The sequence below is a fragment of the Hermetia illucens genome, chromosome 1 (genome assembly GCF_905115235.1).
Source record: "Hermetia illucens chromosome 1, iHerIll2.2.curated.20191125, whole genome shotgun sequence".
Taxonomy (NCBI): Eukaryota; Metazoa; Arthropoda; class Insecta; order Diptera; family Stratiomyidae; genus Hermetia; species Hermetia illucens.
The window spans coordinates 53439227-53465764 of NC_051849.1; the positions used below are offsets into that span (position 1 = coordinate 53439227).

At 41.6% G+C, this 26538-nt stretch overlaps 1 protein-coding gene across 4 annotated transcripts; it reads left to right on the forward strand.

Moving 5' to 3' along the window:
* On the forward strand, window positions 1–26538 carry LOC119661569 (putative gustatory receptor 28b). 4 transcript variants are annotated; one of them, XM_038070967.1, is made up of 5 exons: window positions 1–135; window positions 6814–7634; window positions 26054–26122; window positions 26186–26275; window positions 26339–26538. In XM_038070967.1, the coding sequence occupies exons 1-5, from the start codon at window positions 129–131 to the stop codon at window positions 26450–26452; spliced, it is 1101 nt and encodes a 366-aa protein (XP_037926895.1). In that variant the 5' UTR covers window positions 1–128; the 3' UTR covers window positions 26453–26538. The 4 variants fall into 4 exon arrangements, with proteins under 4 accessions (XP_037926895.1, XP_037926893.1, XP_037926894.1 ...); XM_038070965.1 differs by having other exon boundaries at window positions 32–278; XM_038070966.1 differs by having other exon boundaries at window positions 32–278; window positions 26172–26275; window positions 26339–26477.

The following is a 26538-nucleotide window of genomic DNA, read 5'->3' on the forward strand; positions in this document are numbered from 1 at the left end:
CCAGTTTCTTCATTCAAGTTGAATCCTCGCAACAGTTCGGATGTGACGCTTTGCATTGAGAATGTCCTATATGCGTAGGCTGTTGGTTATATGGAGAAAGGACCCACCGATGGTATTCGAAAAAGAAAATGTTTTGTATGCAATCTACCCGTTTTATCAATTGTGCAAATTTTGTGCTTTGTGCCCGTTATCAGTGCGAAATTCAAATGGAAAAACTCATTTTGATTTATCCATAAAAATGTTCTTCTACTCCCTCGGGCTGTTGTTTGTTTATGTTGGTGAGTTGGTGTGTAAAATATGTTTTTAATAAAATGTTATATTTATATTTATGTGGTTACAGTGAAACTAAATAATCTAGTTAATGTGGTTAATACATTTTGTTCCATGTTCACCGGTTACAAGCCAAGGATATTTCAGCTTAAAATCTGACCCCACAATAATTATTTTGCCAAAAGTAATTGCAGAAGTAAACCTTAAGGAGACTTCAGATTTTATAAAAAAATGAGTGTATTAATTCAGGTAGGCAGTATAAGGATATGCCTTAAAAAACCAGTTCCATAAATGAGTGGGTTATATAAAACTTCATGCGATTAGTCTTATTAGCATGGGAGAGCGAATCAAACCAAGAAAGTAGTTTCAAATTCACAAATAGAAAATCTAAAAAGCTAACTGAAAAAAAATGATACAATTAAGTCCATTAAAGCGCTATGTCTCGGAACCAAATTGGTATAAACCAGTGATGTCCTCAGCACCAATAAGCTAATTTGTGTTTATTTTTGAGGTTTAGTTTACAAACTGTCCCTTGGTACACTTTATATACATTTAATGGTTTTATTTACTACATTCCGTATTTCTTCTGAATCTGACATTTCTAGGATTTATATTTAGACTCTCGATACCCGATCAACGCTGTGAGCTGTTCTTCGCCCTTTGCCATAAAACTCCAGCGAAGTACCATGATATGGTTTGGATGTATCCATGGATCTGCTCATGTTTCACAAGAACTATTGTCAAGTCCAATGCGATTTGAACAGCCCCTACAACAGGCAGGAAGTAAAACGTTGCCAAGAATCTTCTGTGAGAGACCTATTTACCGTTTCTGGCCAAAATGATGCTGTCTATAACCACTATAGATAGCGGTAACGTTCTTTATTGCCTTAGCACAACATTATCCTCCTGATGCGCCATAGTGTGGCGCTAGCCTCTGCTGCTTTGTTGTTTACTGCCAGTAAATGGATTTGTTTAGATTTCAAGGACTTTCTTCACCTTCTCCGATAGTTCCAAGCAGCTTGCCTCCTTTGAAAATAAAGGTAGATTCGGTAGCTACCCGCGGTACACTTTCCTTATTCTTTCTGGAAAGCGCAGAATACCCCTTAGTGGGGTATAACGCGTCAAGCACACCTACGCGCCATCGTTTGCCATTACCGTAAATGCCCTTCAACAACCCCACGACTTACCGAGATGCTAGCAGTCATCCTCTACCGTTCTCTGCCAAGTGTCCTTGGCGCAATCCACTCATCAGTCATCTTTTGAGAGTGGATTCTTCTGCATGGGGTAGCTAGGAATGCAATTGCCGCCCCTCCTTAATGTGTGAACTACCGCTTCTCTCTTCCGATCACAGTACGCACGAATGCCAGATCTATGCGCCGACCAAGTTCTTTGTTTAAGATAGTATTTGGCCAGTGTACTCCGATGACACGACGCAGCCAGGTATTGACGAAAACTGGCAGCTTGTGGGTAACAGTGAAGTTCACTTTCCATATTTTACCCCCATATAACAACAGAGAAAGAACACCAGCACAGCACAATCACAACTTGGTCTTAGGGTTGAGATAACTGCATTTCCAGATTTTAGACAGGGCATCGAAAGCGGATCTAGTGTTTTCTATGCTCTGCCCATTAATGCGGATACGGAGAATGCAATGACCTATCTGACAGATGGTAATCGCTCTATTTAAATATAATCGCACACACGTAGTGGGTATGAATTATATTCAAATGAAATCCGTCCTAAGTCCATGGAGTCCGTGGATCTACACTCACTTGATTACAGACCGTACTACTTGAGAAGCAACTTACTTCCACTTTTGTAGTACACGGAAGCCAAAAAAGAGGAGTACCCCTTTCGTACGTGTTCGCGATTTTATTTAAATGGAGCGATTACCAACTATCGTTACTTTTGGTCACGCTTTCCCCAGAGTAAGGGTGAGGCAGTGATGATGAGTGGCCTCTGCCCTGAACGAAACCGTCAGACAAGCAATAATATCGGTGACAGGATGCAACCCTGGCGGAATCGACTTTGCACCTCACAATCCTCGGAGATTTTACCTCGGCGCAACAGGTGAAATTTTGTAGTTCTGATTATAGCTTTTAGTTTCTCCGGAATACACTTTCAATGCTCATCGATATTCTCAGACGAGTAACTGAGTATAACTGCCGTTTAATTAGCAAGATAAGTCTCCCACTGCCGAGCGACGTTTGGCTCGATGTCGAACTTAAGGGGTCGCAGCTCTTCAACCCTGCGGGAAGTGGCGGACGCAATACGCAACCGAACGTAAGCGATCATCACATGGCAATCGCGTTCAGTGGGTATGCTCTATTCCGAAGTGCTCAAATTTGTGGAGAAGTATAATTCCTTACCAAAAAATAGGGAGGTAGGTTTATCTTATTCTGCGAGCCAATTATGTTATCCTGACTAACAAAGTAAAGGCACTTTTTACAACAAAGGTGACGAATACGCAAAACCTTATAGGGAGCCTCACTACCTAGTGCTCATTCCATGATATTTCTGGGGCGATCCATAACCATGTTGATTGCATCGACCTTCGACTACGCCACTCTAAACTCGTACAATCTTATTCCCTAGTACTCCTTCTATGATATTTCCAGGAAGATCCACGAGTGGGTTGATTACATCGAAGGAGGACAGCACTACCCTGAACCCATACTTATTTTTTACAGATCGCCTACACTTCCAGGCTGATAATAAATTCCTCCCTCCACTAACTTTCCTGACGTGCTGAGTGAGCATACTGAACTCTACGAGAATAGTTCACCGTGAGATTTGTCTCCCTAGGAATAAACACAAACAGCTGATTTTTCAACGCCTTCAGAAATACTTCTTCCTCTGATGATGCTGCTAAATGCTCCCACTTTTTTTTCAATGGAAACTTCCCTTCTTATATGGAGAATTACATCCAAAACTGGCGCTTTTATTATTTCTCATTCACGGCACGAAACGCAATCGCCTTCATCATCTACGGCGCAATAACCGGTATCCGGTCTAGACCTGTCTTAATAAGGAACTCAGGACATCCCAGTTTAGCGCCGAGGTCCACCAATTCGATATCCCTTAAAGCTATCTCGGATCCTGACCTAAGCCATCGTTCCATCTTAGGCAGGGTCTACCTCATCATCTTTTTCTACCATAGATGTTGCCCTTAAAGACTTTTCGGGCTGGATTACCCTCACCCATACGGGTTAAGTGACCCGCCCACCGTAACCTATTGAGCCGGATTTTATCCACAACCTGGTGGTCATGGTATCGCTCATAGATTTCGTCGCTATGTAGGCTACGGAATCGTCCATCGTCATGTAGGGGGCCAAAAATTCTTCGGAGGATTCTTCTCTCGAACGCGGCTAAGAGTTCGCAATTTTCTCCGAGGAATATATAATGACTGATCACAGTCTGAAGCTACCAACAACAGTGCGTGGATTTCATCGTCATAACTGTTCTCGTTTGTGATTTTCGACCCTAGATAGGAGAAATGATAAACTGTCTCAAAGTTGTATTCTTCTATTTTTATTCTTCCCGTTTGACCAGTGCAGTTTGATGTTGTTGGTTGGCTGATTTTTGGTGCTGACGTTGCGACCATATATTTTGTCTTGCCTTCATTGATATACAGCCCCAGATCTTGCGCTGCCTCCGCGATCTAGATAATGGTAGTTTGTACGTCTCGGGTCGTTCTTCCCATGATGTCGATATCGTCAACATAGGCCAGTAGTTGGGTGGACTTAAAGAGGATCATACTTCTCGCATTTACCTCATCATCACGGATCACTTTCTCGAGGGCCAGGTTAAAGAGGACGCATGACAGGGCATACCCTTGTCTTAGGCCGTTGTTGATGTCGAATGGTCTTGAGAGTGATCCTGCTAATTTTGTCTGGCCTCGGACGTTGGTCAGGGTCAGCCTATTCAGTCATAGCCGTGTACAGTTTTACCCTGGCTATGCTGTCTTAGGCGGCGTTAAAGTTGATGAAAAGATGGTGCGCCAACAAGAGTTTTTCCATCGCTTGCCGTAGAGAAAAAATCTGATATGTTGCTGATTTTTCTAGAGTGAAGCCTCTTTGGTATGGGCCAATGATGTTCTGGGCGTATGGGGCTAGCCGATCTAGCAAGATAGAGGAGAATATCTTATAGATGGTACTCAGCTGCGTGATATCCCTATCATTGCTGCACTGCGTGATATCTCCTTTTTATGTATGGGACAGATAATACTCTTTGCCAGTCGTCAGGCATTGATTCGCTGTCCAACACTTTGAGTATAAGCTTGTAGCGACCACGGCTTCGCGACGGGAGCGGAATCTTTTTCGCCTTTTTCTGAATTAATTTGCTCAAATAATGCATTCCATAATGTGCAATTACCCTAATGTTATCTTGTAAGTTTTTCTGCTTTAATTTTCTGAGTTATCACAATCTCGGCGGATGCCGGATTTTACCTAATACTAGCACTAAGTGCCAAGCATTTAGGCTCGGACGATCCTACCTACTTAAAAACTAAAGGGGCACTGGTGGTGGTGGCCGGTGGTAGGTCAGTGGGAGAATCCGTCCAGTACTCCCCGCAACATCGAGCACGTATGCAGAATGGTGTACTTCTGCATGGTTTGAACCAGACTGTGCGAAAGTCCCAGGACATCAAGGGAAGCCGTGAGGGATTTAGGTACAATACCTGTAGCTGACAATATTATGGGAACTACAACCACCCGCTCGAGACGCCAAATTTCTTTGATTTCCCGAGCCAATGGCTCATAGTTCACCTTTTTCTCGACGTATTTCCGTTCAATGATGCTATTATGGGGGATAGCATCGCGAATTCCTTTGTTTGTTGTCTATTTTTAGATCCGGTGCGGACCCACGGATCGGTATAGACACGTTAATTTTGTATTAATGACACGTGAGGGATCAAAGTGCTCAAAGGACCCCACATTCCCGAGCCTGGCCAACACAGAGGCGCGCAAGAAAATGTCAACCGAACACTTTGATGTAGCTTCAGTCTTTGCGGGCGGACCTCCACGGTCAATTTCACCAACTTTTTAGGTTTCTGGCTCCTACCTCTAGGTTGTTTTCGGCCACTCAGAATGATCGTCTGATCCTCCTATTTCCCCTAGGTTTATTACAGTTGATATGTCGCTTGGTTCTCCATATTTAACCAATTCGACTGTAATTTCATCAGCTCCTAGCGACTTATAGTTTTTAAGCCGATGAATTGCACGGACTGTTTCTTCTATACTTGGTGGTGACAGTATTTGTCCGTCGTCGTCACTTGGCGGAACCTCCAACTCGCCGATATTCTGGTTGCTCAGCAATTCATTAAAGTACTCAACCCGTCGCTCCAATATGCCCATTCTTTTGGAAATCAGATTTCCCTCTTCGTCTTGACAGGATGAGCATCGAGGTGTGTAAGGCTTCATCCTGCTGACTTGTTGGTAAAACTTCCGTGCCTGGTGCGGTTACTCCCTGTATTTTTCGAGTTCACAGACCTGTTGGTTCTTCCAAGTTTCCTCTTTCCGTCTGTGAAGTCACTTCTCCGCTCGACGGAGTTCATGATAAGTTTATGTTACTAGAAGGTATAAATGCTAAGGAAGAAACCCTTCCTAAAATCATTCCAAAAATCATTATGACTATAAATGTATGTATATACATGGGTCACTGGTAGAATCAAGCTAATCTGCAAAGGTATTATCGGAGAAGTTCACCGTAGATACGCTCATATTTCCTAGAGCCCTTCACTTCAAGCTCTATTTGAATTTACGCACCTAAAAAACCATTTATAATTTTCATATTCCCATGTGTATCTATGTGTCCGGCAATTTGGCCATTACTTTTCATATTCCTGTCAAACTTCGTGATGAAATTTAGACGAGTCGAATAGAATCGCTTGTGACAGATGGGCACACGGGGCTTAGAATCAATTTTAATGGGGTTGTGGTATTCCCAAAGCCATAAAAAACACCCCTTTCAAGGGAAGTATTGCATGAGCAATGAAAGTAATTGTATACTCTCTTGACGCAATGTTTTCTACCCCATCGCTTCGGATGATACTCAACCCAGTTTATAATATCACAAGCCAAAGTAATATTTTACCCTGACATGCAAATTATGCAGTTTTATGACGAAATGGAATTAGCATTTCCGTGATTTGACTTACTTTGTTGAAATAGTAGAAAAAAGGCCAAGAAATGCGTAAATTCATGTATCTATGGGGTGTAGTGATTTATTAGAATTAATTAATACTTGAAGCAAGTATCTTACAAGGACCTTCGTAAAAATAATCACATTATATGAATTAGAAGGTTTGTATGCAAGGATTCAAGTTCAAATATTCAATCCATTTTTCTAGACATGATAACATGATTATGTTTCACTTTTTAATAAAAGCGGGTCATGGGCAATGGAGTCACATAACCCTCAAAAAACATTTCTAATGATCCCATTCTGCTTTTCGCGTTTAAATTCACTCAGTATATCCTTCAAAGTCAAGCATGGTCTTTGATTGCAACTATTCACTTATTATCCTTTCTTATCTCTTTCAGTTGGATTTATCGCTGGAGCGAAAATGCTCCACGAACAACCAGTTAGAGCGCCAACAATTATCTCCCATTTTTCCGGGTGGGCTCAGATCTACTCCCTGTTTTTCATAGCTGCGCTTGACGTCGTATGGTCATGGGCTACCCTCCCCAAACTCGTAGAACTAGTCGAGCGGATTCAGCACATTGACAAGTCAATTACCAGCAAGCTTGCAACCACTACGTCCTATAATCGACATTTACGGATTTTATACTTACAAGTCGTGGGATTATCCATCGTCCCGTTCTGCCTATCCATGGTTAACTGCATAATTTTGAACGAACGAAACTTCAAACTCAACGCCTGTTTCTGGTTCATCTGTTTCGCGCCGATCCTGGTGATAACTTTGAAGGAGTTTCAATTCTACAATTTTATGCTTTTGCTCAAATCGAAGTTTACGATATTGAACAAAGAACTGGATGTCTCCGGTAGGAAACGATTCGTCAAGCTTGAGTCTGCAACGAGTATTGAAAGTGACAAGGAATGTTTGACAAGACTAGAAAATAGCGAAGAGCGGTTAAGGGCAAAATTGAAGGATATAGCCAGGATTAGTGATGAGATAACAACCGCGACGAAAGCTGTATTGGAATTGTTCTCTCTTCATTTATTTCTGGTAACGTCGACGGCGCTGGGCGTCATCACTGTGCAAATTTACAATTTCTACGCCTTCCTCATCGATTACCTCTACTTGGATATATTTTCAATATTTGCCACGGTGACATGGATATGTTTGCAATTTGCTGTAGTCCTGTTGAATGTAGCTGTTTGCAGTATGGTCGCCAACGAAGTGAGTAAATTTAATGATAATTTAGTTTATAATATGAGAGAAGGCACGCTACAAAACTTTATAGCAACCATATTAGGTAATATGAGAAGTCTGAACAGTAATTACTTAATGTCTCCTTTAAAATAAACACAGTGAATATTGTGATGTGTGTGTGACGTTGATTAGTTTGCGCAGCATTTTGAAAATAGGTGGAGTAATTTTTTACAATTACGACTTTGAAATTCCACTAAAGATATGAATTTATACAGAGACCTTTGGTAGCCAATTACCGAAGAAACAATGTAAATCCCTTCCTTACTCAATTTTTAAGCGGGCATGGAGGTTTTCAGTCTTACTTGCATAGGATTGGGAAGGCGCGATCTTCTGATTGTGTTTTCTGTAATGGAGTGGCGGACGACGCTGAACACTTTTTCACTTGCGAGAGGTGGGATGGCTTTCGTCAGCGGCTTAATACAAACACAGGGGAGTTCGCTCCAGACAACATTGTCAGACAGATGCTGAAGAGCGCCGGAAGTTGGAATCGTGTTGCGCATTATGTCCGGGCTCTTCTTATTGCGAAGAAGATTGAACTCGACCGGCGGAGAGATCGGACGGCAAGGCGTTCCCTGAACTGAAAACCCCCTTCCTCCTCTCCCGTCCCCTTAGTGAAAGGAATTCCCCGACTTGAAGGCTCCGAATTCTTCATCACATCTATTATTTTCCATTAGAAATAGTACTTCCAATCCCTACATTATATTACACCCAAAATATGAACATACTTTAAAATATCAACTTACAAATCCCTTTGATTATCTTTTAAAAATTTTAATCACAAACCCCTTTCACTTTTTAGATTGCCCGAAATTATAAAACTCATTTAAATATTTTCATTTATAATAGAGACATTTTCAAGTTGACGAAAATTATCATTAACCTTTTTTATTGTTGTTTTCTCATAAATACTGTGTGTGAATGTTGGCGAGTTCGCAAGAAGAAGCGCTGGAGATTTTTCATTGTTCTTCGTCGAGTGAAGTTTGGGGGGCTTATTGCTTTGTTCTTGTGGAGGAGGACAGTGTTTGAGGTGATAGAGTGCAGAAGGTTCAAATTCCAACTTAAGAAACTCATATGGGGATTGGTAATCAAATCGGACACAGTACAGTTTGAGGGAGTGCAGTTTTGGCAAGCGAATAAAGAAGAACCAATATTTGGCAACGTGGAAGTTTATCTCAGATCATACAACTCGCGCAAGTATTCTAAAAGAAAAGTTATTAAGTGTAAGAAATAATGGGAATTAAGAGAAGTTCGCTCAGAAAATGATGAGTGAAATAAATTTGGTTCGATCACAAGGAACACAGACGCGGTTCCTAGACTCTATATGGATGTGGTTGTCACACAGAATCTACACCCCAGTATACTACCCTCCGACATACTCACTTCACCTCGCTGTCCACCCCCGTTTCAGCAAGGTCGTCTTCGGCATTCCGCGCTATCGAACCACTAAGCTTCGTTTTGAGTAACTTCAAACGATTTGATTTAGAATCGTAATGGGCCCAACCGGAGATATTTTAAGAAACTTAGCAGAAAAGAGGGGCTTTGGTGGCGGTGGTCGGTAGTAGGTCAAGGGGAATGTCGTAGAGAGCGCTCTGGAATGAGTGCATTTGCAGAATTTCACACTTTCCCGTGGTTTAAGCCTGGCCGTGTGAGAGTTCCAGGACATCCAGGAAAAGCGACAGAGATTTAGGTGCAACACCTGCCGTTAATAATATTACCGGAACTGCAACCATCCTCTCGAGAAGCCAAAACTCTTTGATCTCCCGAGCCAATAACTCATAGTTAACCTTCTTTGACGAAATAGGCGGTAAAGGGGGTGAAGGTTCTTACGTACAGCCGTATGCCTGCCTTATACTGCGTAGCCGCCATAACCATGCATAGCAGTGCAGCCAGAGTTGAGCTGATCTCAAACCGGTCCCCGTTCACAGCAATGTTTCGAATGCATATGCCAGTGAAGGGATAGCGAATACTTTTAGTGCGTTCATTTTATTGTTTCCCGAGAAATAATATTTCGGCACCACACACAACACAGTAATTGGGATATCATGGCATCGTTCAGATTGCCAATTCGAGCATGGGTTTCTTACAGAATTTCTGTGAGAGAGAGAGAGAAGTGAAACCCAAATAAATCATAGAACTGTTTTGTGTAATTGTCAGTAGTATTTAGTAGTAGACATTAAAATTGAATTGTTAGTGCAGGACCAAAATGGCTTCAACTTATGGCCTGTTAGAGCGCTCTCGACGTTCATCTATTGTCGATTATGAACTTTTTCAATCGTTGATTGAAATATGCAGTGATAATGCTTGGGATGGCAAAGAGGTCGGAAGTGCGGCCTAAGGAGTTTTTAAGTTTTTAATGGAGTTAAATAGCATGATTATGTCAGTTTATCCTGGGAAAGGGAAGGGTTAAAGGAATAAAGAGAAAAAGAAAGGAATGGAACCGTAAGAAGTTGTGAAAAACTGCCAAATAATTCTTCAGATAGATGGAAGGAGCAAGCACGGGCAAAGTACACATATGAAACAATGAACGGAACGGAGTTGTTCGGAAGATACGTAAGACAACACAATCATAAGGGTAGCCAGAAAAGAATAAGATGGATTCGACGCAGAGAGCATGTGTAATTGGAATCAGCACCCCTTGCTTGTGGACTGTCACCGTGCAAAATGGTTTGATGTTCAGAAAACTCGTTTTTTTTATCAAGTCAGAAGAACTTATTAAATATGAGGATCAGTGGACCAGAAGTGTCATATACAATCTGGTATGCAGGATCAACGAAGTCTGCCTAGTGGTCAAGGACTGTGTTCTGGGGGGCAAGAGCAAGGTGCAGTGCGAGGATTACAGGAGTAAATCACTGCGGTGTATGTGTTATAAGATGCGTTATAAAATTTAAACAAAAATATTAGAAAGTAGGATGAGTGTGTATGGCGACAAAATAATTGGAGAGTTCCAGGGATGGTTCCTATTTGAGCGGTCAACAATCGACTCTTCACATGTCCAAAGTTTTATGATGTATGATACATTGCGCTTGGAATATAACAAATCATGATGGTGCCCGCTCATTGAACTAGTCCTCATCCGGTTAATAAGAGGTCCGCTATCAAGTGGGTGCAGACTCAAGACCTCCCTAGCCTTACACAAAAAAAATTTGCTTCTGTCCTGCTTAAACCTGAAATGGGCCGTTCTCGTGTTTAATATGATACGCACCCATGGGCTCTTCATGAATCTGTATTAAGAAGCAACCTGCACATGACAACCGCTTTTGGAGACGCTGTTTCCATGGCAAGGGTGAGTCAGCACGTGATGTCTCTGCCCTAGACGAATCCGTTAAACTGCCTTTCATTAAACAAAAAAAAAAACTAAGCTCCATTCTCGAAAATGTGACTTTTTTCATAGAGCGGTCCTTTGCATTTAAGCCAGCTTGAGGTAGCGCTGGGTTCTTATGAGAAAAATGCCTGTTTCTAGCCTTGGCATTCGATCAGCTCGGGGTGAATTCAGGGACCAAAAAAAATTGCAAATTTCATTCTTAGTTGGTGTCCGAAGTTAAAGCCTCCTTCCATTAGTTTAGATTGAAATTCTTTTTAGCATAATTCATAGTTTTATTTATAGAAGTAATTAGTAATTGCACTCCAAGATTTGGGCTATATGTCGTGGCAATCTGTTTTTGATATCGTGCTTCAAGCCGCGCTATGATTCATCTCCTCTCTTATTGTTTTGCGTGCTAATTTATTTACGAGCGAAAGGCGATATAAATCATTCTTTTAGCCAGGACACGTACAGACAACGTAACAAGACAAATTATTGCATGCGCCCAATATCCTTTTCGCCAAATAAGAAAAGTGTGAAGCTCCAACGACTTTAATCCAAGATAAAAAAGCAAGATATTTATCTAATAATTTTATGTCTGGACTTGCATTTTATTAATAGAATCTAAGATTCAGGAGAAAACCCTTCAAACCGTTATCGAGCAAAAAGAAATCAGTTGGAAGGGGTAAAGCGGAAGTACAGAGTTGAGTACGGCTTAGGGTTTACGGGGTAATTAGGGATTTTGTGGTCTGGTTTATAGATGAGAGAACAAATTGGACATTACATGGTTGATCAATGTAGAGAAGTGCCCAGGCTTCAAGGTCGACCGGGTGATTACAACTGATTACGACGCTCGTCGACCACAATTTCCAGATATTCGGCTTTGACTGGTACTTCACCACACACCTGATCAATAGACCTTTTATTTTCTTTAGTTGGACATTTCTGAGGTTCTGTGAAAAACAAAACCTGTATAAAATAATTCACTGAATTTCTGTCTGACAACCCACTGTTTGTCTGCTGTCTATCTGTCACACTCAGTTTCTTAGAAACCGTGATACTTATTGAAGGGACATAATTACCATTTTCATTCTGGGAATGTTAATTTTTGATATAACACAGTGAATATGTTGCTGTTTGTGATGTTATTTAATAGAAAACAAAATTCAAAGCTTTATCTCAGAATCAATAGAAAATAGTTGGTAAAAGTGACAACATTTCCACGTTTTCAGAGAACCAAATATTAGGTGCATTCTCATTTCGCTCATGGCGGACACATTCAATCACACTATCATCTTATTCATCATTGGAGTTCTTGTATTTATCGTAGGGATATAGTGTCCCGTAGGTGATTGCTTTCTAGGAGTCTCTGGATCTAGGGGCCTCTGTGTTTATATGCTGAACAGTATTGTCGTCAAAGCTTTCCATACCTTTATGTGAAATGACAATCTCTGCGTTCTTTTAGTTGAACAATTGAATATTCTTTCTTCTTCGTTGGGTTGAAGTGACGGATGAGATGGTTCTTTGATGGAATACGCAAGCAATCGGTTAAATGTTGTGCTGTTACATCCTCAATGATTCATCCTCACTTTGTTTTTGGGTTCCAAACTAAGAAGATAGTGTCCGGATAGCTGAGTGGTTAGAGCACAAGGTTATCAGGCGTGCGCAATGCTGAACAAATGGTTCCCGAAATATCGGTATTTGCAAAAATAAAACATCAACAGCAGCGAATAAGAAAAAACAAATTTTTTATTATTTCAAATAAAGTGAGTGGTCTGACATGCTCCATTCATATACATTATGGGCATAGCAACTTCCTCTTTAAGTCCACCCAAATACTGGCCTATGCTAACGATGAACGACATCATGAGAAGAACAACCGGGGTCGTACAAACTGCCTTCATTCAGATCGAGCTGGCGCGCGAGATCTTGGGCTGCACATCAAGGAAGGCAAGACAAAATATATGGTGGCAACGTCAGCACTAAAAACCAACCAACCAACAACATCAAACCGCACTGCTCAAACGCGAAGAAGAAAGATAGGAGACTACAACTTTGAGACCGTTGATTATTTCTCCTGTCTAGGGCCGAAATCACAACAGAGAACAGATGAAATCGCCACACTGCTTTGAGGGATATCAAATTGGTGGAGATCAGCGCAAAACCGGAATGTCTGGAGTTCCTTATTAAGGCAGGCCTAGTCCGGATACCGGTAGTTGAGCCGTTGATGATGATAATGATGACAACAGACGTAACTTGAATTTTTTCGGAATTAACACCATGTCTGCATTTGGATCTTATTACAGACATAACAACAGATTCGGGCTCGACTATATATGTAACTCGGGTGATGACGATTCACCTTTTGGATGTCGGACAGCATCACTTAACATTATGTCAGCGGATCGTGTCTACACAATTATCGCACATCCTGGCAACTGGTATTCAATGGCACACCAACATGTTTGCTAATCAACCAGTTCCTCTTTCACGTGGAAGCGCTAGCACACTCAACCCAACCGAAAGATTTCTTTGCTGTGTTTGTACAGGGGCTACGTGTCTGTCGGACGAATTGGGTGGACCTCTTTTTGATGAGGCTCTTCGTCAGGAGTCTAAAGATTCCTTAGATGATTGGGATATCCTTGTAGTGATTCAAGACCGTATCGAAGGTCCATGCGAGGATTTCGATTGTTACTGTAAAGCTGTGTTTTCGGTAGCCTATAGGCTAAAAAATTCCTTAACGGAAGATTAAATGATAGAGTTACTACGTCGTGGGCTGAGACCCGACACTCAGAGGCAGCTTCATTTCTTTCTGGCTAGCATGGTTAGCGAGCTGCCCAAGCTGGTGCAACAGAGCGAAAATTTAGAGGAGTCTCTCTTAAGCATGCTCCTTAACTAGTTGCAAACTATCGCATCTCCGGAAATCCTCTGCTTGAGAATCAAGGTCGTGGTTCTGAGTTGGTCTGCTGGGAAGATCCCAAAGTCTTCTGCTGCGGTTGTGGACTACCGAACGCGTGTAAACCCTTGTGCCCAAAATGTTGAGTTCCATGGCCCTGCCCCAGTCATCAGAGCGTTCCTGCATTCGACGCACGTGACTGCGCCGATTTTAATTTTATTTGAATATGACATACACGGATTTGATCCCACTACTTTTATTTCTAGGAAAGCGATGCTTTCGGTTAATAGGCCGTTGCATGCGAGACTACAACAATACCAAGTGGACAGAGAATGAATTTTCTGAGTAGCAAAGGCGATGACGCAGAAACCTTAGTCATCAACCCTTCGTCTAAATCATTATTGGCAGCAAATAATGCGAAACCATCGTCTCTACTTCTCTATCGTACTCACAAGTCGCCCCAGCTATGATATCCGTCCTTATGCGAATGTAACAGTCTTGGGTGACTGCTTTATACCGGAGCCACCATAAGCGGCTTGACTTCTGATTTCGCCCACAATACTTTGGCATTAAAAAGCGATTAGAAAAACGGATTCGACGTTTTTCATTTTTCGTTGGAGTCGTCATGAGGTAAAGGAGGAAAGGAAATTTTTGCCTTTCCTCTCGGTAGATTTGAATTATTCCAAATCAAAATCCAACTTATAGTACAACTTGCATCGTAATGTGGTAATGATTCCCTAACGAACCCGCTCTTCTAATTTTTGAATAACAATCAGCTTCTACCAACGTTGTTACGGATGACCTTTTTGTGAATTTCTTATCGACTCCGTTGTTCAGACCAATCTTGACAAAGTGAGTTTCCATCAGAGCGAATTACATGTTCATGCCATCGAAGATGGTTCTTTCGCAATTTTCGTTTCGTTTGTTCGTTGATACGTCGATCACAAAAAAGGCCAGTTGTGAAACGCCACTTCTTCTAGCCTACGTTACTCGTTCTAACTGCTCAAAAGCGAGACGGGCTGTCATTCTTTTATTATCTGAAATAGCCACTCCAGGTTGCAAACTTGCAATAATATGATTGACATTCTAATCCTGTAATTTATCATCATCATCAACGGCGCAGTAACCGGTATCCTGTCTACGACTGCCCAAATAAGCAACTCCAGATACCCCGGTTTCCCGCCGAGGTCTACCAATTCGATGCCCCAAAAGCTGTCTGACGTCCTGGTCTACGCCATCGCGCCATCTAAGGCAGGGTCCGCCTCGTCCTCTTTTTCTACCATAGATATTATCCTTATAGACTTTCCGGGCTGAATCATCCTCATCCATACGGATAAAGTAATCCGCCCACCGCAACCTGTTCAGCCGGGTTTTATCCACAACCAGACGGTCGTGGTACCGCTCATAGATTTCGTCGTTATACAGCCTACGGAATCGTCCATCCTCATATAGGGGGCCAAAAATTCTTCGAAGGATTCTTCTCTCGAACATGGGCCAAGAGTTCGTAGTTTTCTTTGCCAAGAACCCAAATCTCCGAGGAATACATAAGGATTGGCAAGATCATAATCTTGTACAGTAAGAGTTTTGACCCTACGGTGAGACGTTTCGAGCGAAACAGTTATTGTAAGCTGAAATAGGTTCTGTTAGCTGCCAACAACCGTGCGTGGATTTCATCGTCATAGCTATTATCGGTTGTGATTTTCGACCCTAGATAGGAGAAATTTTCAGCGCTCTCAAAGTTGTAGTCTGCTATCTTCATTGTTTCCGTTTGGCCAGTGCGATTTGATGTTCATTCTTTTGGTTTTGGCGTTGACGTTGCCATCATGTACTTCGGCTTGCCTTAATTAATGTGCAACCCAAGATCTCGCGCCGCCTGCTCGATCTGGATGAAGGTAGACTGGCCATCTCGGTTTGTTCTTCCGATGGTATCAAAATCGTCGTCCATTAATTTTCTCGCCAACTCATGGCACTCTGCTCTCCACTCCTTTGGCGAGTTCCAAACTGAGTGAAGAGCGCCGGTGGCGTCATCCGACCGCTCGCATTCGCAACATTCCGAAATAAATATCGGATGCCGCGAATCCTACCGTACCGGGGTATGGCGCTATCTGGCCTAGCAAGATAGCGTAGAATATCCATATTTAACCAATTCGGCTGTAATTCCATCGGCTCCTGGCGACTTATGGTGTTTAAGCCGATGAATTGCATGGACTGTTTCTTCTATGCTTGGTAGTGGCAATATTTGTCCGTCGTCTTCAGTTGTCGGGACTTCCAACTCGCGAACATTAACTCAATCCATCGCTCCAATATACCCATTCTGTCGGAAATCAGATTTCCCTTTTTGTTTCGGCAGTATGAGCATCTAGGTATATAAGAGAGTAGAAGGTACCCTTCTCCAACTCTGCAGTCTCCTCTGTAGGGGTGTGAACGTTTATGAGGCTTATACTTTTAAACTTGCCTCGCAAACGCAGAGTGCATAGCGCTTCGCTTATATTTTCAAAGCGGGTAACAACAGGTTCCGTTTTTTGGCTGACTGAGGAACCTATTCCGAGCACCTGGTTTACTGGATGGCCACTAGAATATATGGTGTAGCAATGCTGTTACATCGGCCTTATATTGGGGCAGGGTATCAACTAGCAGCTCGTTTGTTCATTGTTGGAAAATCTACCCTGTCCGATGCTCCCTCCATGGCCTTGTAACATCGGTTTTCCGTGTAGGGTTGTCAGCCCTACCCAACCCCCAACCTGGAGGACCAGTTGGTACATTTGGTTCCATTTTTAGGCTCGGGAGCCTCGCCTTCATCTTCCAGCGATCACCACATGGAGGTGGAGATAGGGTTGGTAAGTTGTTGGTTCAGCAGGCGTTTCCCAGGTTTTAGGCTCCATAGTGGGTACCAATCCACGTTTCGCCCTGGGACCTATACTACCCGTTGACCGCCCTGTAATTTCCATTTTGTAATTGGTTTGCAAGGAATTACGTAATCTTAAGAAATTGCTGAATAGGCGAAATCTAGATGAGAATGATATTAAAGAATTTCTCAGCTGATAATTTTTTATTAAGGTTGATGAAATCCGCCAGAGAACTATATAATTTCACCATCGCAGGAACTTCTAAGCAAGCTCAATAATGTTATTGTAACCGAATCAATCCCTCATACACATTTAATAAGGTTTCTACACCCGCTATTCCCACGTGTACATCAACCACACCTTGATTACCTCCGAAATTTCACAACCAACAATACTAGAAGCATAGTAACTGTTACCATCTTCCGCGTCAAAATAAATTATCCATTCATAAAAACTAATAAGTACGATCACCGTTTGACCTCCTACATTTCGCCGAATAAATAGAACAATTCGATGCCACATCCCTTTTGGGGGTTACTACCCAAAAACACACTTTAAATGAAATTTATCGAACGTGTCAATTGTATTCGCGTGATAACTCAATAGTAAACTATTTGTTGCGTCCAGTTCTTACTTATTAATTTGTTCTTGTTTACCGTAAAGTCGTGGTATCTATGACAAGGCAAGCAGAAGTTCACTAATGAGCCCTAATAATTCATTTAATTATTATTTTAGCTTCATCGCGTCGAAGTGCTAATTTAAGCTCATTACTTGGAAGCATATATCGCACAGTTTCGTCCTTTTGCTAGGTCAGTTGCGTTTGCTCCACACGAACGTTGAAACAGCAACGAAACAATGAGCTCCAATTTTCTGAGACAGTTTAATCTCCTCGCGGATTTCCCTAAGGACGATTTACTATACGCGATGTATCCTTTGTATAGAATTTGTAGGTTGTGTGGTGTTTGCCCGTTGGAGCTGAAATTTCAAAGTAATCATACCGCCGTATTCAAGTTAACAACTAACGCAGTTCTGCAATCTATGATGGTTTTGGTTTTAATGACAAGTAATGCAAGGATTATACAGTGATGTGAAAGGAAGAAAGTGACTAGTGTTCCCTTTTAACGCCAGACCATACTTACTCGTTAAGATTGAACCCATATTTTCTGATTTTCACATCGCTGTATTATCTTAGTATAATAATATGAAGTGCAGTTTCACTAACAGTATTTGTCCTTAGTTGGGTTTATCGTGGCCGTGATATCACTGGAGACAGTCCATTCCTACTCCAAATATGAGCACAACTTCATATCAGTATTCACAGCCTGGGGCCAAGTATATGCCCTTTACACGGTCGCGTTTCTGGGAATCATCAGTGCAAACATCAAACGACATCAAAAAGTGGAGGTGTACCGAGTCTTAAGGTCAATCGACAAACGCTTAGTAGAACTTGGAAGTATCGTAAACTACAAAAATTCCAGGCGAAATCTCTTATATGCAATGGCGGCTTTCTCGTCAATGCCTTTGGTGTTTTCTATGGTGAACTGCGGAGTCATCAATTCCAACTACGACGCATTTGTTCTCTGCTACATCTTCATATGTTTCTTCCCAATGCTTATCATTTGCTTAAAGGAATTTCAATATTACAACCTCATCCTTTTTGTGGAAAAGAACCTTGAGGAAGTTAACAGGCATCTAAGGCGGATGGCGACGCCGATAGTGAAAGCATTCCCGCAGGGCGTGGCATTTAGCGTCACAAAATACGATCAAACTTGCAGGGATACAGTGTGCGAGCTGAAAAAATTGTCTGGAATTTATACGGATCTAATCGATGCAGGAAGGAAGATTCAGGATATCTTTGGATTACATCTTCTCTTGATTATATCAACGTCGTTTATGGTGCTCACAATACAAACCTACATTCTTTTCTCTCTTATTATGAAAATTATTGAAATGAGCCCATTTCGCATCTTCTCTTCGCTTTCATGGATGTTGGTGCAAAGTTTCGCAATTGTAATGAATATTCACGTTTGCTCAAAGGCATCAAAGGCGGTGAGTATCAAGAAATTTATCCCTTCAAGGCCAGTTCTCTCCCAAGTGTTATTGTTTTAAACTGTTATGAATATTCTTGTAAAATTCCCATTGTTTGTTACCATTGTATTTTTATTTTTGGTAAAACGAGTCATTATACCAGCGAAGCTTGCTTCGGCTCAAATTCTGCAGAATACAGACACACTTCCTCCAATGCATTTGCTGCCTGTCTGCCACTCGCCGGTCTGTCTTCCGATTAGTTTCCATTTTGATCTTAAACTTTCATCTTTATTTATTTCAGTTTTAACCCCAACAAAAATCTTCAAACCTCTTCAACTTCATGTTCTACTACTTAAAATCAGCCCAATTTGCCTACCAAAATTAGACACTGCGCCTACCATGGAACTTTGCGATCATCGAGTATGCAATTATTGCAAATGCTTTTCCAACCAAGCTTGTTGGTAGGAAAAGCAGTTGTAATTTGTTCGAATCGACCATCGAGATAGGTATATGTTAATTTCGGAACAAATTGTTACTAATTGTACCAGGCTAACGAATAAAAAGGGGGGAGGCGGCTTGACGAATCCTGTATGAGTTTTAACCCAAGGCTCGAAAGGAACTGTCTTCACCTTGGGTCTAAGTTAATTTACTGAATACGAATGATTAAGTATCCAAATATGTAGATTGAAAATTTCCACATAATTTACAAATATCGCACCTATCGAAAAGTATGAAAATTTACGTAAATTGCGGCGTTACTTTCGTCAGCAAATATTTGTAAGTTTGAAGGATGTCGATACATATCAGGCGACGAATTGTCTAAGGACACGCACGCTATAGCTCCGGTAACTAATTTCGAATTTCGGTAACAATCGAATAAAACACGTGAACTTCTGGATGTCGACATTGAAAGGAAAATGTGCTCCAACCCCTTTCGCTTTACCGAAATGGCTACCATAGCAGTATGTTGTATCAATTGATTTTTTACAAAGCTTCATTTAAATGCCTTCGCAACGATGCAATCACTATCCAATGTAAGTTATGGCTCTTTCCTCGAAATTGACAAAAATTACAGAGGAGAACCCTTCCACCACCAGAATCGCCCAATCTAGTTAATTATTTCTAGTTTGGAACTAGCTACTCATATCTGAGTCTGATAGTCACTGCAGTCTCTCCACAGTGTGTAACACCTAAAGATTCACGTTGTCCACCTTCAAAAATACATCTTTCGAACCCCCCAGGGAAACAACAACGTATGTAAATGTACGACTGCCATAAACCCCTGTTATGACAAAGAATATCAACCACACATGCATTCCATCGTCCCTGGTTCCAGGCAATGTGCTGTAAACTCATCATATGATTTTCCGACCTACGCCCTATAATTCTAAGGCCACTCATTGACATCCTGGGATAGTCTCTGCAGGGTATAATATGTAACGAAGTTGCCACCCTTTCTTAATACGTCAGTCCTTTTTCAACACACACACGGGCATCTGCTTGGGCCCCCCTACTATCTCAGGCCCAAATACCCCGATGACACGATGCATAAATGAAAGCTTGGGGAATAAAGTGGGGATAAATTTCTATATACTACTCCTGTATAGTTCCACTTCATTATAAAGGAAACTGCAAGACCACATGAATGTCACAAATTGGCTAGAACTCACGAATTACGTTCCGTAGTCTCTGAATATTAGCAAAGGCGTTCATGCAATCTATTCAAACTCCTCCAAAGCTTCTGATGACAATTCCTTCCTACTCACTAAAATCCAATCTTTTCACTCCTGATTAAGACCTTCCTTAGATGGTAGAATATATACATCATTGTCTCCTTCAATAGTCATATCTGGTCACCACTTTTCCCTCGTTGAGGGTACGTCAGGGCTCCATTCTCGACTCATTTCAGTTTTCATTTTTGATGAATGGTCTTCCTTTCTTATTTACCTGTCCTAGAATTTTATATGAAGTTCGATATACTCAGTCAAGCTACCAGGCTGTCTGGCTTTATAAGAATGGGACGCTAAACGGAAAAGTAGCGAAAGGAAAATAATTGTGCAATATATCATCATCACCAACATCAACGGCGCAACAACCGGTATCCGGTCTAGGCCTGAATTAATAAGAAACTCCAGACATCCCAGGTTTGCCCCGAGGTCCACCAATTCGATATCCCTAAAAGCTGTCTGCCATTCTGACCTACGCCATCGTTCCATCTTTGGCAGGGTCTGCCTCGTCTTCGTTTTCTACCATAGATATTGCCCTTATAGACTTTCCGGGTGGGATCATCCTCCTCCATACGGATTAAGTGACCCGCCCACCGTAACCTATTGAGCCGGATTTTATCCACAACCGGACGATCATGGTATCGCTCATAGATTTCGTCGTTATGTAGGCTACGGAATCGTCCATCATGTAGGGGGCCAAAAATTCTTCGGAGGATTCTTCTCTCGAACGCGGCAATTTTTCTTGCTAAGAACCCAAAGTCTCCGGGGAATACATGAGGACTGGCAATATCATTGCCTTGTATAGTAAGCGCGGAGCAATTGTTATAAGCTGAAATAGACTCTGTTGGCTGCCAACAACCGCACGCGGATTTCATCGCCGTAGCTCTTATCAGTTGTGATTTCCTACCCTAGACAGGAGAAATGTTCAACGGTCTCAAAGTTATATTCTCCTGTCTTTATTCTTCCCATTTGACCAGCGCGGTTTGATGTTGTTGGTTGGTTGGTTTCGGTGCTGACGTTGCCACCGTATACTTTGTCTTGTCTTCATTGATGTGCAGCCCAAGATCTCGCGCCACCTGCTCAATTTGGATGAAGGTAGACTTCTCGTAATGTCAATATTATCAGCGTAGACTAGTAGTGGCGTTGACTGGAAGAGGATGGTATTTCTCACATTTACCTCTGCATCGCAAATCACTTTCTCCAGGGCCAGGTTGAAGAGGACGTATAATAGGTCATTCCCTTGTCTTAGACCGTTGTTGATGTTGAATGGTCTCAAGAGTGATCCTGCTGCTTTTATCTGGCCTCGCACATTGGTCAGAGCCAGCTCTCATGGCCGTATACAGTTTAACCCAAGCTATGCTGTCATAGGCGGTCTTAAAGTCGATGAAAAGATGGTGCAACTGATGGTCATATTCTAACAGTTTTTCCATCCCGTGCCGCAGAGAGAAAATCTGATCTGTTGCTGATTTGCTTGGTGTGGATCTTGTTTGGCACGGGTCTAATATGTTCTGAACGTATGGGGCTAACCGACTTAGTAAGATAGTGGAGAATATCTTATAGATTGTACTCAGCAACGTGATACCTCTATAATTGCTGCACGGTATGCTTGGGACAGATAATGCCTCGTTGCCAGTCGTCAGGCATTGATTCACTGTCCCACACCTTGAGCATAAGTTGATGAACCACTTGGTGTAGTTGGTCGCCCCATATTTAACCTATTCGTCTGTAACTCCATCGGCTTCTGACGATTTATGGTTTTTAAGCCCCTTGATTGCACGGACTATTTCTTCTATACTTGGTGATGGTAGTATTTGTCCGTCGTATTCAATTGGCGGAACTTCCAACTCGCCGATATTTTGGTTGTTGAGTTCATCAAAATACTCAACCCATCGCTCCAATATGCCCATTCTGTCGGAAATTAGATTTCCCTCTTTGTCTCGGCAGGGTGAGCATCGAGGTGTATAAGGCTTTATCCTGTTGACTTGTTGGTAAAACTTCCGCGCCCCTGCCTCATACAAGGTATCATTCTCCGACTCTGCAGTCTCCTCTGTAGGGACGTGAACGTTTATGAGGCTTATATTTCTAAATTTGCCTCTCAAACGCAGGGTGCATAATCTTCCGCTTATATTTTCAAAGCCAATAACAGCAGGTTTCATTTTTTGGTTGACTAAGAAATCTACTCCGAACACATGGTTTACTGGAAGGCCACTATAATATATGGTGTAGTGACTCTTCTCCAGGAAACCGGTCCTTTTCCAACGCATTTCCTGTAACGCTATTACATCCGCCCTATATTGGGATAGGGTATCGGCTAGTTGCTTGGCAGCTCCATCTCTATACAGGAAGCGCACGTTCTATGAGCAAATGCGCAAATCGTTATTCCGTTGTCGTTGCCGGGTTCGTCGTTGTAAAATCCATCCTGTCCGAGGCTCCTTCCGTGGTTTCGTAAGATTGGTTTCCCATGTAGGGTTGTCAGCCCTACTCAACACCCAACCTGTAGAACCAGTTGATACTATTTGTCGCGTTTTTAGGGGTGGGAGACTCGCCTTCATCCTTCTCCGTCTGCAGCTTTTCCTTAAGAAAGAGCTCACGATCGCTACGATAGGGTTTGGTAGTAGAGCTGCTAGTGTTGGTTGAGTAGGCGTTTCCCAGGTTTTATGCTCCATCTTGAGTACGTCCACGTTTCGCTCTGGGACCTAATTTACCCTTTGACCTTTGACTCGGAACCCAATTTATATGCTTTATTTTTATTTTCTTTGCCAGAAGTGGTTTCTCTGCAGGCTTTCTTGCGATGATACTCAAATTCTCTAGGCATCTTTGAACAGTCTTTTTTGACATTTGCTGGGGAATTCTTAAAATACTTGTGGACTTGTCACAACAATCTTTCGGGAACCCGGACAGAGAGAAAATCAAATTGAAAAAATTTTCGATTGCGGCTGTTTTTTATAAGAGAGAGTTTTATGCATTTATTTTGATTTCATGTTCTTTTAGTTTCACTTTTGTTTCTTTTTTCGATTATTTTATATATTTATATATACATTTTATCCTTTTATTATTTGGTCATTTTGTTTTTTGCAATTCTTCTAAAATTTAAATTTTCTTTAGATAGAAAAAGGTATATTACAGCTAATACTAACTAATTATTTATAATTTGAGGACTTTCTTTTCCCGTATTCCTCTTTGGCCTGAGGATGTCAAAGCAGGAAGGGAACCTTTAAGCCCGCGTCTCACCATACATCTGAGGCGGGTGGAACATTGATAGAGAATGTGATCCATAATGGATCCTTCATTTCGACTCAACGAGCGCGGTCGAGCCGTTATTTGTTTTTATTTTTGAATTTTCAGTTTAGTTCGCGTGATGGTATTTGGATCGGTGCACGCGACTCCCTTTGTTTGTTTATTTTTCAGAATCCGGTGCAGACCAACTCATCGGAATGAACACGTCACTTTTTTGTATAATGACACGTGAGGGATCGAATAGCTCAGAGGACCCCCTCAGTTTCCTGAACCTGTATAGCAGAGAGCCATGCAAGCACGCGTCGACGGAGCACTTTGATGAAGCTTCAATATTTCCGGACGGACCTTTATGGTCAATTTCGCCATATTTTTAGGTTTAAGGTAATGGCTCTCCCTTCTTGGCCGTCTCCTGCCACTCAGGATGGCCATCGCTCATATCATAATGTCATTACATATTATCCGTGACAATTGGACCCTTCATAATTATCATCTTAATATATGAATTTGCCTATTTGAGCCAAATTTAAATCGTTGTGACGTTTCGTATAGAGTCGGTTATGTCGTTGTCTATTTTTACTCCAGGGGCTCCTTCCCTCGCTTTCCCAAACTTCGCTTCCGGCGATTTAAGTAGGATACTAAGGACCCAAGCAAAGTGAGATGGAATAGAATGGAATTCAGGAGCGCATTGAATCAGGTGTTGGACTGTTGTTTATGGCTTCCGCAAAGCGGGTGATCATAACCTGCCAGCTGGTATTTGAGATTATCTTCTCTGTGAGATTCAAGCAGGAAAAATTTATGACCGATATAGAAGAGAACCCTGCTTTCTATGAGTAACTGCTCGCGGTTCAAGAGAGGCTTACTCAAGGTGACATTATGACCGTGGTGAGTAAACTGTATGCCACAGTAGGGACTGACAACGCTCAGGCGCGCGATGGAGAGTCATGGTCTTGGTAACCGTACCAAAAATGACGAATTTTTTGTGACTTTCTGCAGCTTACATCTGGTTATTGGCAGTACACTATTTCAGCACAGTACCTACTACGAGTTCAACCGGGTTAAAACTGACCAATAACAAACATCTAATCAGATCGAGTATATTGCGATCAATTATCCTTCATGTCACTACTGCATCTGCTTGAAGGGGAACGAAGCATCATAAAGCAGAATCAATTTTCAGGTTCCAGTTACCCGTACAAGTTACGGTATTTACCTCGAATCACATCTCTTGATTTGAGCAATCCTTGTTGCCCCGATTTTTCGGGAACCACTTATTCTCTTCATCAGTGCTACAAGAATAATACAATTCCTTGTAGCACTGATAAAGGGAGCCAGTGGTTCCCGGAATATCGGTATCCGCAGGTAACTAGCGAAAAGTGAAAAGAAGTCTTAATTATTTCAAATTTCGCTAGGTTACAGAAGGTCTTAGTATAGCATCCAATTCATTTCCCAAGAGACACAACACAAAACTTTGACTTCATGGATGCTACGCTTTGGATTGGATGCTGATGGTTACTTGGGTTAACTCGTGAGTTATAACATTTCTGAGTGGCATAGCAATGTGGTACAGAAGATCCTCCCTTAAGAAACCGAAAAGCAATGAAACTTCGGTATCGTATTGTCTGATTTTGTTGGTTTAATTCAATTCGTATGCAACCTATTTGCTTTCCTTTTGCAATCTATAATTTGCTTTTACAAAATTTGGCCTTCAGCTTTGCTTTGAAACCAGGAGCCATCCAGACGGTTCCAGACGTTATTTGCCCCCTCTTTTTTTGGTTCATAAATATGAAATGCCTCTGAATCACAGTGAAGCAGCTTCTGATGAATAGCCACTGCGCTATACGAACCTGCGAATTGGGTGCTAAACGAGAACAATTGGAGAGAGTTTTTCCCCAATTGGTCCTCCATCAAGTGAGTGGCGGAATCAGGACTCTCAATTCCCAAACAAAAAAAAGTCAACTATCTGCTTTCCTAAGCTGGCTTAAGCTGACCTAAATATAAATAACTATTTTTATTTGAGGATTGAATCAGTACTGAGTCCACATCAATTTAATGGGAGACTCCACCATTTTTATCTAAGTGTAATTTCGTGGTGTTTCTTGCGATTAGATTATTTGAAATGCTTTTTTCTATTCGCTAGTGATATTTATTAAGCTTGCAAATACCGATATTTCGGGAACCACTTGTTCTGCGAACTCAATAGATTTTTCACTACTTAAAAGAAATACGTTCTTAGAAGAGTTGAAAGAGTCTCAAAACATTTTCGTTTAAAATCTCAACCATGAAGGCATTGCTCATTTACCTTTGCAACCTTATATCCTTTCTGAAATAAATTACTTAATTTTATTCAACAGATGGCGAATACCGGACCTCTTTTGCATAACATACAATCTCTATCCGATAATCGATCGGTATTCCAAACTGTGAGTACCTCCTCCACTTTATAAGGATTATTTTCACATTTACGAACAGGATTTCATTTTCAGGCCCAGATGTTCTCCTTACAAATTCTACATCGCAATATCAGTTTCACGGCTGCAGGATTCTTCAACTTGGACTACAAACTTATAACATCGGTATGTGAACTTTTTATCTTAGGTATTCAAAACATTACATCTTTTATCTTTTATTTATCGTAGATTGTAGCAGCGGTGACTACTTACCTGGTTATTATTATACAATTTCATCTAGCAAACCAACAGAGTTTGAACTTGGCCGCGGCCGGAAGCAGGCTCAACTTAACTTCGAATTGAGAACTGCAGCTATCCAGGCAGCTGGAAAATTTTGTAGATTTTAAGCTTTTTAATATGTTGGAAGGTGAAAACATTATTGTGCAATG

Excerpts from the sequence above, each read along its gene's own strand:
- LOC119661569 (XM_038070965.1), top strand. The coding sequence starts at position 62 with ATGTCCTATATGCGTAGGCTGTTGGTTATATGGAGAAAGGACCCACCG. Across the intron at positions 7,635-26,053 it reads GCAGTATGGTCGCCAACGAA|ATGGCGAATACCGGACCTCT; the intron begins GTGAGTAAATTT and ends TTTATTCAACAG. Across the intron at positions 26,276-26,338 it reads ACTACAAACTTATAACATCG|ATTGTAGCAGCGGTGACTAC; the intron begins GTATGTGAACTT and ends TATTTATCGTAG.